The sequence below is a fragment of the Esox lucius genome, chromosome 7 (genome assembly GCF_011004845.1).
Source record: "Esox lucius isolate fEsoLuc1 chromosome 7, fEsoLuc1.pri, whole genome shotgun sequence".
Classification (NCBI taxonomy): Eukaryota; Metazoa; Chordata; class Actinopteri; order Esociformes; family Esocidae; genus Esox; species Esox lucius.
The window spans coordinates 4353245-4367053 of NC_047575.1; the positions used below are offsets into that span (position 1 = coordinate 4353245).

The 13809-nt window shown below is 39.8% G+C and overlaps 1 protein-coding gene across 1 annotated transcript in view; it reads left to right on the forward strand.

The window, feature by feature from the left end:
- The first annotated feature begins 1427 nt into the window (after positions 1 to 1427).
- Positions 1428 to 13809, forward strand: part of acadvl (acyl-CoA dehydrogenase very long chain) — a 28894-nt gene continuing 16512 nt past the window's right edge. Inside the window, exons 1-14 of the mRNA XM_010870414.4 lie at positions 1428 to 1870; positions 1962 to 2022; positions 3234 to 3308; positions 3489 to 3561; positions 3688 to 3752; positions 4052 to 4186; positions 4663 to 4807; positions 4999 to 5128; positions 5976 to 6101; positions 7090 to 7288; positions 7697 to 7801; positions 8236 to 8322; positions 8955 to 9017; positions 12346 to 12447. Coding sequence (XP_010868716.2) covers positions 1800 to 1870; positions 1962 to 2022; positions 3234 to 3308; positions 3489 to 3561; positions 3688 to 3752; positions 4052 to 4186; positions 4663 to 4807; positions 4999 to 5128; positions 5976 to 6101; positions 7090 to 7288; positions 7697 to 7801; positions 8236 to 8322; positions 8955 to 9017; positions 12346 to 12447 — 1437 coding nt within the window. The 5' untranslated portion in view covers positions 1428 to 1799. The remainder of the gene's footprint in view (positions 1871 to 1961; positions 2023 to 3233; positions 3309 to 3488; positions 3562 to 3687; positions 3753 to 4051; positions 4187 to 4662; positions 4808 to 4998; positions 5129 to 5975; positions 6102 to 7089; positions 7289 to 7696; positions 7802 to 8235; positions 8323 to 8954; positions 9018 to 12345; positions 12448 to 13809) is intronic.

The following is a 13809-nucleotide window of genomic DNA, read 5'->3' on the forward strand; positions in this document are numbered from 1 at the left end:
GGGAAAACCTGTTGAAAGTCTCAGTTGGTTTTAGCAACGATTCAGGGTTAACTGGTCGACGGCATTTCTTCCCAGTGACCAAGATAAAGTTATTGCCCGGCTGCAGGAGCTGTGCCGGGGGCTAACAAAACTATCGTTTCTTCCTGGTGGCACTGACGCAGTTTTTTCTATTTCTACACTAGCATAATCCATGCCTGACATTTGCGTCAGAAGCCGAGCCTCTAACTCTGCTATCTTTAACTGAAGACGATAGTTCTCCTCCGTGTTGTTGCTACAACAATTACAGTAACAATTACAGTGATAAGGCATTGTGATGATACTTAGCTTCGGGTGTTCAGGGGTGAGTAGTTCCGTTAATTATGTCCAAAAAGAGTCCCGGTGTAGTAAAGTTGGGTAAGAGGTCAACAGATAAAAAATATTGCGTAGGTAAAACTCTTAAAATAGAATTTTGACCAATTAGTTAATATTGAGCAAATTCGAAAAAGTTTGGCAGGTAGCCAGGTATATAACAGCAGGCATCGTACAGCAAGTCAACAATCTGCAAACTCAAACAATCACACAATGCAGTTCGAGAGAAAAGCTGATGTGCTGGAGGTCTACAATGACTGGGAGCTGGTCACCAGTGATCTGCTAGGCGGTTTTCACCACCCGTTACAGGGCCTTCCGATCGGCCATGGAGCATCTGCCAAACCACAATGTGAATGCTTTCGATTGTGCAGCGGTAAAAGTTCACAAGGATTTTGGAAGATAGGAAGGTCTTCTTCAGACCTCCCTGTAAGCTGACTCGTCAGTGTCACTGATCAGGCCTACCAACGTGGTGTCGTCTGCAAACTTGACGATGTTGGAACTGTGTACAGGAACGCAGTTGTAGGTGAAAAGGGAGTATAGGAGGGGGCTCAGCATGCAGCCTTGTGTAACACCAGTGTTTAGGATCAGGGTGGAGGAGAAGTTGTTTAACCTGACTGACAGGTCTGTTATTTAGGAAGTCCAAAGTCCAGTTGCAGAAAGAGGAGCTGATTCCTAGGTCATGGAGTTTGTTGACCAGCCTAGAGGGGATGACCTTGTATATGAACAGCATTCTCACATAGATGTGAATGCTTAACAATAACACATCTCCTCCTTGTCTTCCCTTACCAAACAAGACCGGTATAATAATAGCTAGGCCAGGGTGGTTTAGGGCGGGAAGAATAGTAATGCGAGTGTCTAAAGAGTATGGAGATGGCAATTGTTAATTGATAAACGGACCAGCAATAAATCTTAAATGGGGAATATGTTAGTCACTCAGATACATTTAGTAGAAAAATATTATTCGAAACATTACTTTACATTTTGCTTGTTTTTATGCTGGTAGTACAGTACAAATCTTAAATGTTGCTCATTTAAAACTACAATTCCCACAACGTCAAAACGGTCTTTTCCCCCTACACTTCCGTGGTTCTTTTTCTGGTAACCTGAAGCGACTTGAAGTGCTTGTGTTGTTTACGCTTTTTGTCGGTGACATAGATTTTCTTAAACCAAACAATCCGTACATTTCAAATTGTGCCCCTGTCTATACTGGCAACTGATTGTTCTAGAATACTAATTTCTATGTGCTGCTAATTTTCTTCGGTACATATTTTACTGGGCTACGTAACTGCGGTACATGAATGCTAAAGCCACTGTCAACGTTTCCTTACTGCTTGAAACATATTAGGACTCAAAAGGTTCAGGAATTCCAAATTGTGCGCTTTTTTTGGTTATAATAGCAAACAGAACTCTTCTAAAATATTTTGTTTAGAAAGTAAATCCGGTCTTTCAAAATGCTTTTGGGCAAAGTGAGGTTGACTCCTGCTTTGTGCACAGCACTTCGGATAACCCCTTCTTTTCCTGGGTAAGTTATTATAGTTTTAGTGAGGAAATAACTTTTTTGATTTTGTGTACCCTACGTTGAATGATTACATGGATTTATTCTATACATGTAGGACTCAGATCGGAGCTGCTGTTGCTCACAATGTCCGCCTAAATGCTTCTCAGGCTGCAGAGGTAAGTGTATTTAATTTGAATTGTCATTAAATCCCTTATCTTTAAGCTCCTTTAACAGCAAATTATTGGAAACCTGACAGAAATCCTTCAAAATTAGATTGCTGCCTGTCTCTATAAAGGTTGGGTTAATAAGCAAGGAGACTACCAAAGTTAGCTTCTGTATTCCAGAAAATGTGTTACCTACTCTTTAATGAATTACATTGTATTAAAAGAGATAACATATGTATTTGTTTCCATCGGAACCTAGCTTATATGATATTAAATTAGCATTAAAATAAGTTGTGGAATGAAGAATTAGGGGAAAGTTCAGACTGTACCCACGTGACACCAATGTAGGTTAAAGGTGGTGGAAGATGTGGCGCTATTTGAGTTCTATTTTCATTCAGTGATAGAAAATAATAGCCAGCATGTTGTCACATACCGGCCAGCAGCATAGCACCCTGCATCCCATTGCTGACTTGCATCTGAAGCTAATCATTGTGGGTTCCTGGTTAAGACCAGATTCTGTTGGAAGTGGTGTTAGAAAGACCTAATGGGGGAATCTTCTCGTTGGACTAAATATCAAATAACATCCGATCCGAGACAAATTCCACTGCTGTCTCAGATGGGATTTTAAATGGGTGTCCTGTCTGTTTATGTTGAGGATGTTAACCTTGGTGACCTGGCTCCATAACCCTAGACGATCCCAATGAAATACCTCCTTTATTTTCCTAATACTCCTCAGCTTTATACCTCATACATTCACTGTCCCCTCTGTAACATAAATAAATGAAAATAAGTGTTATAGGTACTAAATGCATGCAAACAACCATGTATGTAAGTTGCTTTGGATAAGAGCATCAGCCAAATTACGAATGTAAATTGTCAGTCTAGGAATTTAACGCTGTTAGTGAAAATATAGGCTTTCTAAAGTCACATAGCTGTCTCTATATGGTTACATTTACACGTTTCAGATTTTTCCCACTACAGTTTTGTTTTTCTACTAACCCTGAATCCTTGTGTAGAGGAGCAAGGTCATGCTCTGTTCATCTGCTGACTTGGTCTAACTCCGTACCTCCTTTATTCTTGCTTATATCACTTTTCAATTGGATCTTTAAATTGAGTTACATCTGTCCATCATATTCGAACTAACTCAAATGAGATTCTCTTTCTATGCTGTAATCCCTCTGCTTCATTCTCTGTGATGGTTTGACTTTTCTTCTTTTAAACAGGCAGTGCTGGACAAGCAGGTTATTGGCAGCACCACGTCAACAAAGGCATCCACTGCCAAAAAGGCCCAGAGTATGGTAAGAACAGGAGACTAATTTAAGTCCAAACGACAGGTCAACCTTTCACCCTATAAAGTACTGCTTACAGATGTTGTATACTAGATGTAGGTTGGGTGTCTGTGTTTAAATGTTAAAGATTGAGAGTCTTTGCTAAGGTGCACTTTGGTCTGGAAAGCTCACTCTGTGTTTGTTTTGAAGGAGTCGCAGTCTTTTGCCGTCAACATGTTCAAGGGCCAGATCAACCCCTCACAGGTCTTCCCATTCCCCTCAGGTGGGCTCCTCCAGACGACTTTAAATGCATAAGTCCTCTGTAAAATAAAACACACACCTTTGACTGTTTCATTTGTTTTAGTGTAATTGAAATGTCTGTATTTGAGTGCTTGTTTCTGTTTTCTAGTGCTGAATGAAGAACAGACCCAGTTCCTTCAAGAGTTAGTCCCGCCCATCTCTAAATTCTTTGAGGTAAATTAAAAATAAATCTGACCAATGTATGTTTTATTTTTAACATTGTTTCCTCTGTGTATTTGTGTTAATTTTCTTCACTGCTTATTAGATTAGATTTTAGGGTCATGTTTATTAGGGAACACAATTGCAAAACATTTTACCACTGAAAACTAGAGTTCTTTGTTGGATTGTATCTCCCCGTTTTGGATTGTTATCTTTCATTTCATGCCGACTGAACATGACCCTGGTTATGATTGCTATGTTTTTGGCTGGTGGGTGCTGTACAATGAATGTATCATCCATGTGGTGCGCTGTAGGAGGTAAACGACCCAATGAAGAATGACTCTCTGGAGAAGGTGGAGGACAGCACCATGGAGGGCCTGAAGGAGATGGGGGCCTTTGGCCTGCAAGTCCCCACTGACCTGGGTGGTGTTGGGCTCACCAACACACAAGTAAGAACATACACCTTCCTCTATACAAAAACACGTTTAGACGATCCCAATGAAAAACTCAGGTGAGCCGGTAGTGTGACCGATAGAGGTTACATGACATATTCCAATGCAGCAGGCAGCGAGGATGGATTGGTGTTCTTGTTGTAGGCACTGTTAGTAAAAGTTGATACCATTAGACAGAGTTTAGTCATGTGTTAGACCAGTACTTCTTAAACCTCCCCATCTGTTCCCTGTACTGTTCTAGAGCTAGCACACCTGGTTCACCTTGTTGGCTATTTGATGAGACAAAAATAAACACGTACCAGAGTGCTAGTAAGAGGAAAGAATTAAGAAAAAAAACTGCCCAACATCAGAAAATCTAGATCCATATTTTGCCTAAACACAAATGTTTTCTAATCTTTGTGTCCTCTTGACTGGTAGAGTGCAGTGGGCATTATTGTAAGTTCACCAATGTTTTCGATGATCTTGTTGAACAGTATGCTAGGCTGGTGGAGATAGTGGGAAAGCACGACCTGGGGGTTGGCATTACCCTGGGTGCCCACCAGTCCATCGGTTTCAAGGGAATCCTCTTATTTGGTAACTCTGCCCAGAAGGAGAAGTACCTGCCCAAACTGGCCTCAGGTAATATTAGTTGATTAGGTTCTTCATCAGTTATTGCATAAGCAGCAGCTAATCTTGCCTGGGTAAAACATTAAAACCCAACATTACAGAGCAGTTATAGACAAGACAATATACTATTGATTATACTATATAAAAATAATACTAAATTATGTTATATTGTTCTTCTATGGTTCTTCCACCTTTTGCCGTAGGTGAGACTCTGGCCGCGTTCTGCCTGACGGAGCCTTCCAGCGGCTCTGATGCGGCCTCCATCAGGACCACAGCTACCCTCTCCCCCTGTGGAAAGCACTACCTCCTCAACGGAGGCAAGATCTGGATCAGGTACTGCAGGAATACCATAAACGTGAGGAATGGTTGTAGAAGAGGACAATATTGTTCACTGACCGCTCTGGTCTACTTTGAGTACTTTTTTCACATTTTGTGTGGCTTATTGACTCTTTGTGTACAAGGGTACGAGAACATTTCTGGAAGTAACCTGACATTTCAAATTTAGAGAATAAAAAAGCAGTATAGATTTTCTATGACTTCTCAATAAACTAGTAAAGTATAATCGATTTATTTCCAAGGTTCTTAAAGGTCCAAAAAAACGTTCCACTCTAACCAATGCAAGGAATACATTTTTCGAGGCGGGATTGTAACATCCGCTTGTAAATGTAGAGCGATGTTGCTCACCAATGATAACATTTTCTCATTGTATTATTCTCCCGATACTAGGGATATCTTGTATTATATAAAAAATTCAATTGAGAGTTTTCCAAAAAACCCAGGAGTCAAGAAATTGATTATCATTGTAGAGTCATGTCAAGGCAGACAAGCGTGCAAAAAATGTTAAGGCGACCAGTCCAGTGTGCTGCTACATTTTTGTCATCAATAGATAGATTGATGAAGTTCAGTATATGTCCTTGTCTTTTTGCATAGCTAATTACCTAGTAATGTGCAGTGTTATTCATTAAAGTGTTATTCATATTAATAGTATAGAGTATTAAGTGCCCTTAGCATCGCCTGAAATGTGTGTAGAGGCACACTTTTTTGTTTACTGGCCCTTTAATAAGATACATTATTGAAGTTGCTTCCTGTATTTATAGCCTTCCATTCAAATTGACCCAAACTGTGTTTTACACAGTGTAGCTGTATTTTTTTTGACATTCTTTCTTTCTGTTCCTGTCAGTAATGGAGGCCTGGCTGAGATCTTCACTGTGTTCGCCAAGATGCCCATAAAGGATGAGAAGACAGGAGAGATGAAGGACAAGATCACAGCCTTCATTGTTGAGAGGAGCTTTGGGGGGGTGACACAGTGAGTCATAGATGGGTGGATGGATTGGGAAGGGAGGGGTATGTAAGAGAAGGGATAGGAGGACAGTTCTGAAATGGGACAGCGTATGGAGAGGAACCTTGAATTGGAGAGCAGTTCACTTAGGAATAAACATTCTAATTTACTTTACTGGCAGCTTTTTCTATACATGATACTCTGCATATATCTCTGTGCCAAGTCCCCTGATTCAACCCATTGAGTATTCAATGATTATTTAAACAAAATTGTTGGGTGTACCTGACAATTGGAATTGAATAACACTGCTATAAGTTAACACACAGATTTGATATCCCAAATGTTTTAGCCAAAATTTTAGTATGTTTTTGTTAAACATTTTTTATTCCTTTTTTACATTAAGAAATATTCTGTTGCGTACAGTACCAGTCAAAGGTTTGGACACATCTACTCATTCAAAGGTATTTCTTTATTTTTGCTATTTTCCAGATTGTAGAATAATAATGAAGACATCAAAACTATGAATTCACACATGGAATCATGTAGTAACCAAAACAGTGTTAAACAAATCAAAATACATTTAGATGTTGTATACTTCTAAGTAGCCACCCTTTGCCTTGATGACAGCTTTGCACACTCTTTGCATTCTCACAACCAGCTTAATGAGGTAGTCACCTAGAATGCTTTTCCAACAGTCTTTGAAGGAGTTCCACACATGCTGAGAAATTGTTGGCAGCTTTTCCTTCACTTTGCTGTCCAATTCATCCCAAAGCACCAATTGGGGTGAGGTCGGGTGATTGTGGAGTCCAGGTTAACTAATACACCACTCAATCACTCTCCTTGGTCAGATTGCCCTTCACTAAAATCTTCACTAATCTACAATGTGGAAAACAATAAAATTATAGAAACACTGTTGAATATATGTACAAACATTTGTCTGGGTCTGTACACAAATCAATAGGGAGTAGTATAGGTGTGTACATGTTTAATCTCTCCACTAATACTCTCTCACCAGTGGTCCCCCAGAGCAGAAGATGGGAATAAAGGCGTCCAACACGGCAGAGGTTTACTTTGACAACGTCCCGGTGCCGGTCGAAAATGTCCTGGGAGAGGTGGGCGGTGGCTTCAAGGTGGCCATGTCCATCCTGAACAACGGGCGCTTCGGAATGGCAGCCGCCCTCTCAGGAACCATGAAGGGTGTCATCTCCCAAGCGGTGAGTAAAACTGTTTGTGTGCGTGTGTGTGTGTTGTGTATCTCTATAATCTATTTTGCCTATGCCTCAATCTTTTATTCCATCCATTGTTTTAAGATTTGTTTTTATTGGTGCTCTTCTGGAACTTTCCTACACACTTTTGAACAAAGGCACCCGAATAGTTTATTGAACTTTCCTTCGGCTGTCCCCATGGAAATACACTTTGAAAAAACCCATTTGGTTCCATGTAAAACCCGTTGGTTCCAATTAGAACCCTATTCTGGGTCCTCATTCTTATAACCAAAAGGGTTCTATCTGGTGCTCTTCAAAGGGTTCTCCCACGGGTAGAGCTTAAGAACCCTTTTTAGGTTTTTGGCAACGCTTTTCTTCAAAGAGCGTTCCTGCTCTTACTACCATCCCGTCCCTCAGGTTGACCATGCAGCCAACAGGGTCCAGTTTGGCAGTAAGATCCACACCTACGGAGTCATCCAGGAGAAGTTGGCCCGCATGGCGATGCTGCAATATGTCACAGAGGTACGACTGACTTCTGTTAATTAAGAATCCTTTGTATTTCTACACCATACAAGTTTTTCAATAAAATCAAACCCATTTAATGTAATTAGAATTAGGGAGCCAACTTACCTGAACCACCACATATGGGCAGCACTCTACAGGTGATGGCCTGGCACCCATTTTGCTTCAGAGCTTAGTGAATATGTTCATCTGTCCTTGAGCTAAGCACTTGAACCTAAGCACTCAGGGCATTCCATTAGTAATCCTTGATTATGCAAAAAACATATTTCTACTTCAAACTTGTTTAAATACACCATGTACCATGTATGAAATGTGACATATAAAAAAATTATTACTACTATTATTATTAATAATATGCAGTCAGACAGGAGCCGTAGCATAGAAGCTGTATGCATCCAGTTCATTTTCAACTCATCCTCCTCTCTTTCTTTCAGTCCATGGCCTATATGATCAGTGGGAACATGGACAGTGGATCCAAAGATTACCACATTGAAGCTGCCATCAGCAAGATCTTTGCCTCTGTAAGTACAGCGCAGCATTCTGAGTTCAGAGGCTTTCCCCCGAGTTGACACATTTTATCATTTGATATTGAAGAATTGACCTGCTGTTTACCAGCAATGTATGTGGTTAAATACGCATTTCAAGTAAGTCACTACCTTGAAGAACAGCTGTCAATGCGTTGTTACCTAAGCAAAGGTTTTAATCACAGTGCACAGTAGTGACATCTGCTGGTCAGAAATATCACTTGTTTAATGTTTGTTAAGATGTCTTTTCCCCTAATGTTGGATAAGACTTTGTGGCCCAATGATTAGGCATACGCCTTGATAAGAGGAATTAGAATACAGGGTTCAAATCCCATGTTCTTATTCCCTTTCATTTGACCTTGTTTTTTAAATATCCATACGTTATAATGATTTTCATGGTGAAGGTAAAAGTGCCATAGGATGTGCAAAATAAAACAAATTATTTGAACATTACAGTGTTGTTTCAAATGGAAAAGAAAATTGAAACATTATCAGGATACAAATTCGTACCACTACCGTTTACTGCTTATACGTCCTTGACACTGCCTGCCAACCTGTTAACCATTATGTTGAATTCTTAAGCACTCATATTCAGGAAGACACCCATTTTGTCTCTGTGTGTGTGGTAGGAGGCGGCCTGGGAAGTGGCCGATGAGTGCATCCAGGTGATGGGAGGAATGGGCTTCATGAAGGTATGTCTGAACCACTGGGTGGTTGTTGGGAGTGAGTGATTATCCCGGTGTAATACTTCACCAATAAGGCCCAATGGGGAGTTGTTCTTAACTTTCTTTACCTGGCTGGATACAGCCCTTATTCCTGGTATATTGCAGTGGTAAACTAGTAACCAATGCAATAACAACAGAAAAAAATATTTTTCTACAATTACATTCATAACCAGATCATAAAAGTTGCATTTCGCCTAAGAAGCACTTATAACCCTAGTAATTTGTTGTGGTTGGAATCGTTAGGGACCTCACAATTTGATTCAATTTAGATTATTGGGGTTAGGATTCAATCCCAAATAGATTCTGGATTTAATTTGATTCCCATTGCTGTCCAGTTCTGATTGAAGTATGTTTGCCTGCTAGCTACGCCCCCCAAACTGAATCGCCTCAAGTTCAACATTTAAAATGCACTGGAAAACAACAGTGTTTTGCGGTAAAATATATCCTTTCAACTAGCCCACCACCATTTTTATAGAAATGTACAGTGAGGGAAAAATTTATTTTAATGAGTGAAATAAGTATTTCATCCCCTCTCAATCAGAAAGATTTCTGACTCTCAGGTGTCTTTTATACAGGTAACGAGTTGAGATAAGGAGCACACTCTTAAAGGGAGTGCTCCTAATCTCAGCTTGTTACTTGTATAAAAGACACCTGTCCACAGAAGCAATCAATCAATCAGATTCCAAACTCTCGCCCATGGCGAGAGTTTGAGATCAAAGAGCGGTCCAAGGATGTCAGGGACAAGATTGTAGACCTACACAAGGCTGGAATGGGCTACAAGACCATCGCCAAGCAGCTTGGTGAGAAGGTGACAACAGTTGGTGCTATTATTCACAAATGGAATAAACACTAAATAACCGCCAATCTACCTCGGTCTGAGGCTCCAAGCAAGATCTCACCTCGTGCAGTTGCAATAATCATGAGAACGGTGAGGAATCAGCCCAGAACTACACAGGAGAATCTTGTCAATGATCTCAAGGCAGCTGGGACCATAGTCACCAATACACTATGCCCTGAAGGACTGAAATCCTGCAGCGCCCGCAAAGTCCCCCTGCTCAAGAAAGCACGTACAGGCCCATCTGAAGTTTGCCAATGAACATCTGAATGATTCGGAGGAAAACTGGGTGAAAGTGTTGTGGTCAGATGAGACCAAAATCAAGCTCTTTGGCATCAACTCAACTCGCTGTGTTTGGAGGAGGAATGCTGCCTATGACCCCAAGAACACCATCCCCAGAGTCAAACATGGAGGTGGAAACATTAAGCTTTGGTGGTGTTTTTCTGCTAAGGGGACAGGAAAACTTCACCGCATCAAAGGGACGATGGACGGGGCCATGTATTGTCAAATCTTGGGTGAGAACCTCCTTCCCTCAGCCAGGGCAATGAAAATGAGTTGTGGATGGGTATTCCAGCATGACAATGACCCAAAACATACGACCAAGGCAACAAAGGAGTGGCACAAGAAGAAGCACATTAAGGTCCTGGAGTAGCCTAGCCAGTCTCCAGACCTTAATCCCATAGAAAATCTGTGGGGGGAGATGAAGGTTCGAGTTGCCATCTCCAAAGAGGAGTTGGACAAAATCCCTCCTGAGATGTGTGCAAAACTGGAGGCCAACTACAAGAAACATCTGACCTCTGTGATTGCCAACAAGGGTTTTGGCACCAAGTTCTAAGTCATGTTTTGCAGAGGGGTCGAATACCTATTTCACTCATTAAAATGCAAATCAATTTATAACATTTTGAATGTGTTTTTATGGATTATTTTGTTGTCATTTGCACTGTTGAAATAAACCTACCATTAAAATTATAGACTGATAATTTCTTTGTAAGAGAGCAAACGTACAAAATCAGCAGGGGATCCAATACTTTTTTCCCTCATTGTATGCAGTAAGATTTGGGGAGATTTTATGTCCAAATTCCAAATCGTAAAATTCTACCTTGACAGACCAGGCATCATGTAATATCAAATTGATCTTATTTTCCTTTTTTTAAGGAAGGTAAGCAGGGTATCTACAACTTTCTAGTTAACACTTTTGAGAAGAATATGATGTCATTTTTTATAAAGATAAAAAATAAGGCATCCAATAAATTAGTTCATGGACTAACAATAGGGTTGAATCTACATTAATAACCAACCAGCAGAAAAATGCTTTAATAATGTGAACTAATGTCTTTTTGTTTTGTAATAAAAAAGCTGTGAATTTGTAACGTTGTATTCAAATATTAGGGGCTCAGAGTTTGAATCAATCTATCAACTGAGTCAAAGCACAAGCCATGTTTCGTCACAATATTGTAATTGTTAACTATTTTCAATGCCGCTAGTGAGAGTGAGAAGAGAAGACGAATAATAGAATATCATTTGTGAAGGCCAAAATAACATGGTAGTTAATCTGCGTGATCTCCACAATACGTGGTGCGCACAATGAATAAGAGATGAGAAGTAGAAGAGAAGAGCTCTTACAATGAGGCTTAAAGATAATGTGAAGAGTTGACACATTAAATATTGTTAGTTGGTGGTCTAAAATGTACACGAACAATCTCATGCACCCACAGGTTAGTACTTTCAGTGAAGCTGGTCTAATTTGTGCTTTAGCATTGAGCACTGACAGTCATTTTGCCTACTAGTTGACATTAATAATTTTAAATGTATTTAAAAATAGATTTCTTAAATCTGAAAATTGATTCAGAATCGTGACAGAATCATGATTTGTACTTTTATCGATAGTTTTTATTTTCCCCCACCTTGAGTAAATTGGCGATATGCTGCTCTTACTTATCACTCACTGCTTAAATCAAATAGTTTTATTTCTGTGACCTATATTTAAAATGTATTTAAAACACTGGAACAGACAGCTAGGTGTTTCCATGTTGGCAGTGTGCTTACTGTGTTCTGCTTACACTTTGTGTGGTGCCTTTTGACAAGCTGACCAATACCTTGTTGCATTAAAAGTTTGGAAAGAGAAACTTCAAAAACTAGGTTTTGAAGATGCATTCTGGACACAGGTGGTGAAAATGGTGTTATCGAGACGAAAGGGGTCCTGGAACGTGGCTACATTTCATATACGTAATGATGTGTTCCGCATGTCATCAAAACAACTTGCTTTAAAAATGTGAATTTTATGGCTAACTGAGGTAACTGAGAATTGTAAATGTATAAACAGCATATTATGCATCCGTCCCAAAATGGGGGGAAAACAATTATAGCGGAAGTTCCAGATTGCAAGTTTAAGCAGTTCTTTAGTCAAGACTGAAGGTTCCCCAACAATAGTTATATGGCCCTGTCTCTTTCTGTCTTTAGGGTTCTGGTGTTGAAAGGGTGATGAGGGATCTTCGAATCTTTCGTATCTTTGAAGGAACCAACGACATTCTCCGACTGTTCGTTGCTCTAAACGGATTTCAGGTATAGTACATAGTTGACCTATATGATCCAAATTAATTTTGATTTAAAGAAATGCAAATCCTCATTCTAGTCACTGGCAGCCACATTTGACACAATATTAGCCTTTTCTAGTAATTTAATACCTATGGCTTTAAAATATATATAATATATATTATACAGCTCTGGAAAAAAGTAAGAGACCACTCCTATTTTTTCTTAAATCAGCGTCTCTTTCTTAAATCAGCCATTCCATTCCAGTGTCTTTTAAATTCCAACACAAGCACACCTCATTTTACTTAATGTGATACTGATTAAGGTGATTACCTGAACCAAATCTAATTTAACAAAGAAAGGTATAAAAACCACTGCTGTGGTCATCACTATCCTCTTGCAATAGAACCAGCTGGATGGCAAAAACAGTGCAAGTAGTATCTCAAAGGTAATTAAAATAAAATAAATAACTATTCAGCGTGACAAGAGTTGAAAAGAAAAGCCTTGAGTGAGAAAAAGAAGGGTTCATTTCTGGCTTTACTGGCAGAGGGATACAGTGAGCGTCAGGTTGCTTCCATCCTGAAAATGTCAAAGATGGTGGTTCATAAGAACAAGGTCAAGCAACAGACATTGGGGACAACAAAGCTACAGACTGGCAGAGGGCAAAAACGACTGTCCACTGACCGAGATGACCGTCAACTCACTCCAATGTCACTCAACAACCGTAGGATGTCATCATGTGACTTACAAAAATGATAGCAAACAGCAGCTGGGGTGAAGTGCACGGCGAGGACGGTTCGCAACAGGCTCTTAGCGGCAGGGCTGAAGTCGTGCAAAGCTAGAAAAGGGCCCTTCATCAATGAGAAGCAAATAAGAGCCAGGCTGAAGTTTGCAAAAGACCATAAGGACTGGACCGTAGAGGAATGGAGTAATGTCATCTCTGATGAGTCAGATTTTAAGCTTTGCCCAACACCTAGTCGTCTAATGGTTAGATGGAGACCTGGAGAGGCCTACAAGCAACATTAATTTGTTTTCTTTGCATTATTTGAGGTCTGAAAACAATGCACCTTTATTTGGTTATTTTGACCAGTTATTTTCTACAAATAAATACTCTAAATTACACTGTTTCTATTTGGAATTTGGGAGTAATGTTGTCAGTTGTTTATAGAATAAAGCAAAACTGTTCATTTTACTCAAACACATACCTATAAATAGTATAACCAGAGAAACAGAATTTTGCAGTGGTCTCTTAATTTTTTCCGGAGCTGTATATTGTGCTCATAAGTTTGCATACCCTGGCAGAAATCACTATCCTTTTATTTAAGTATAGTGATCATATGAAGCCATTCATTATCACAGTTGTTTGGCTTTTTATTAAATTATAATGATAAC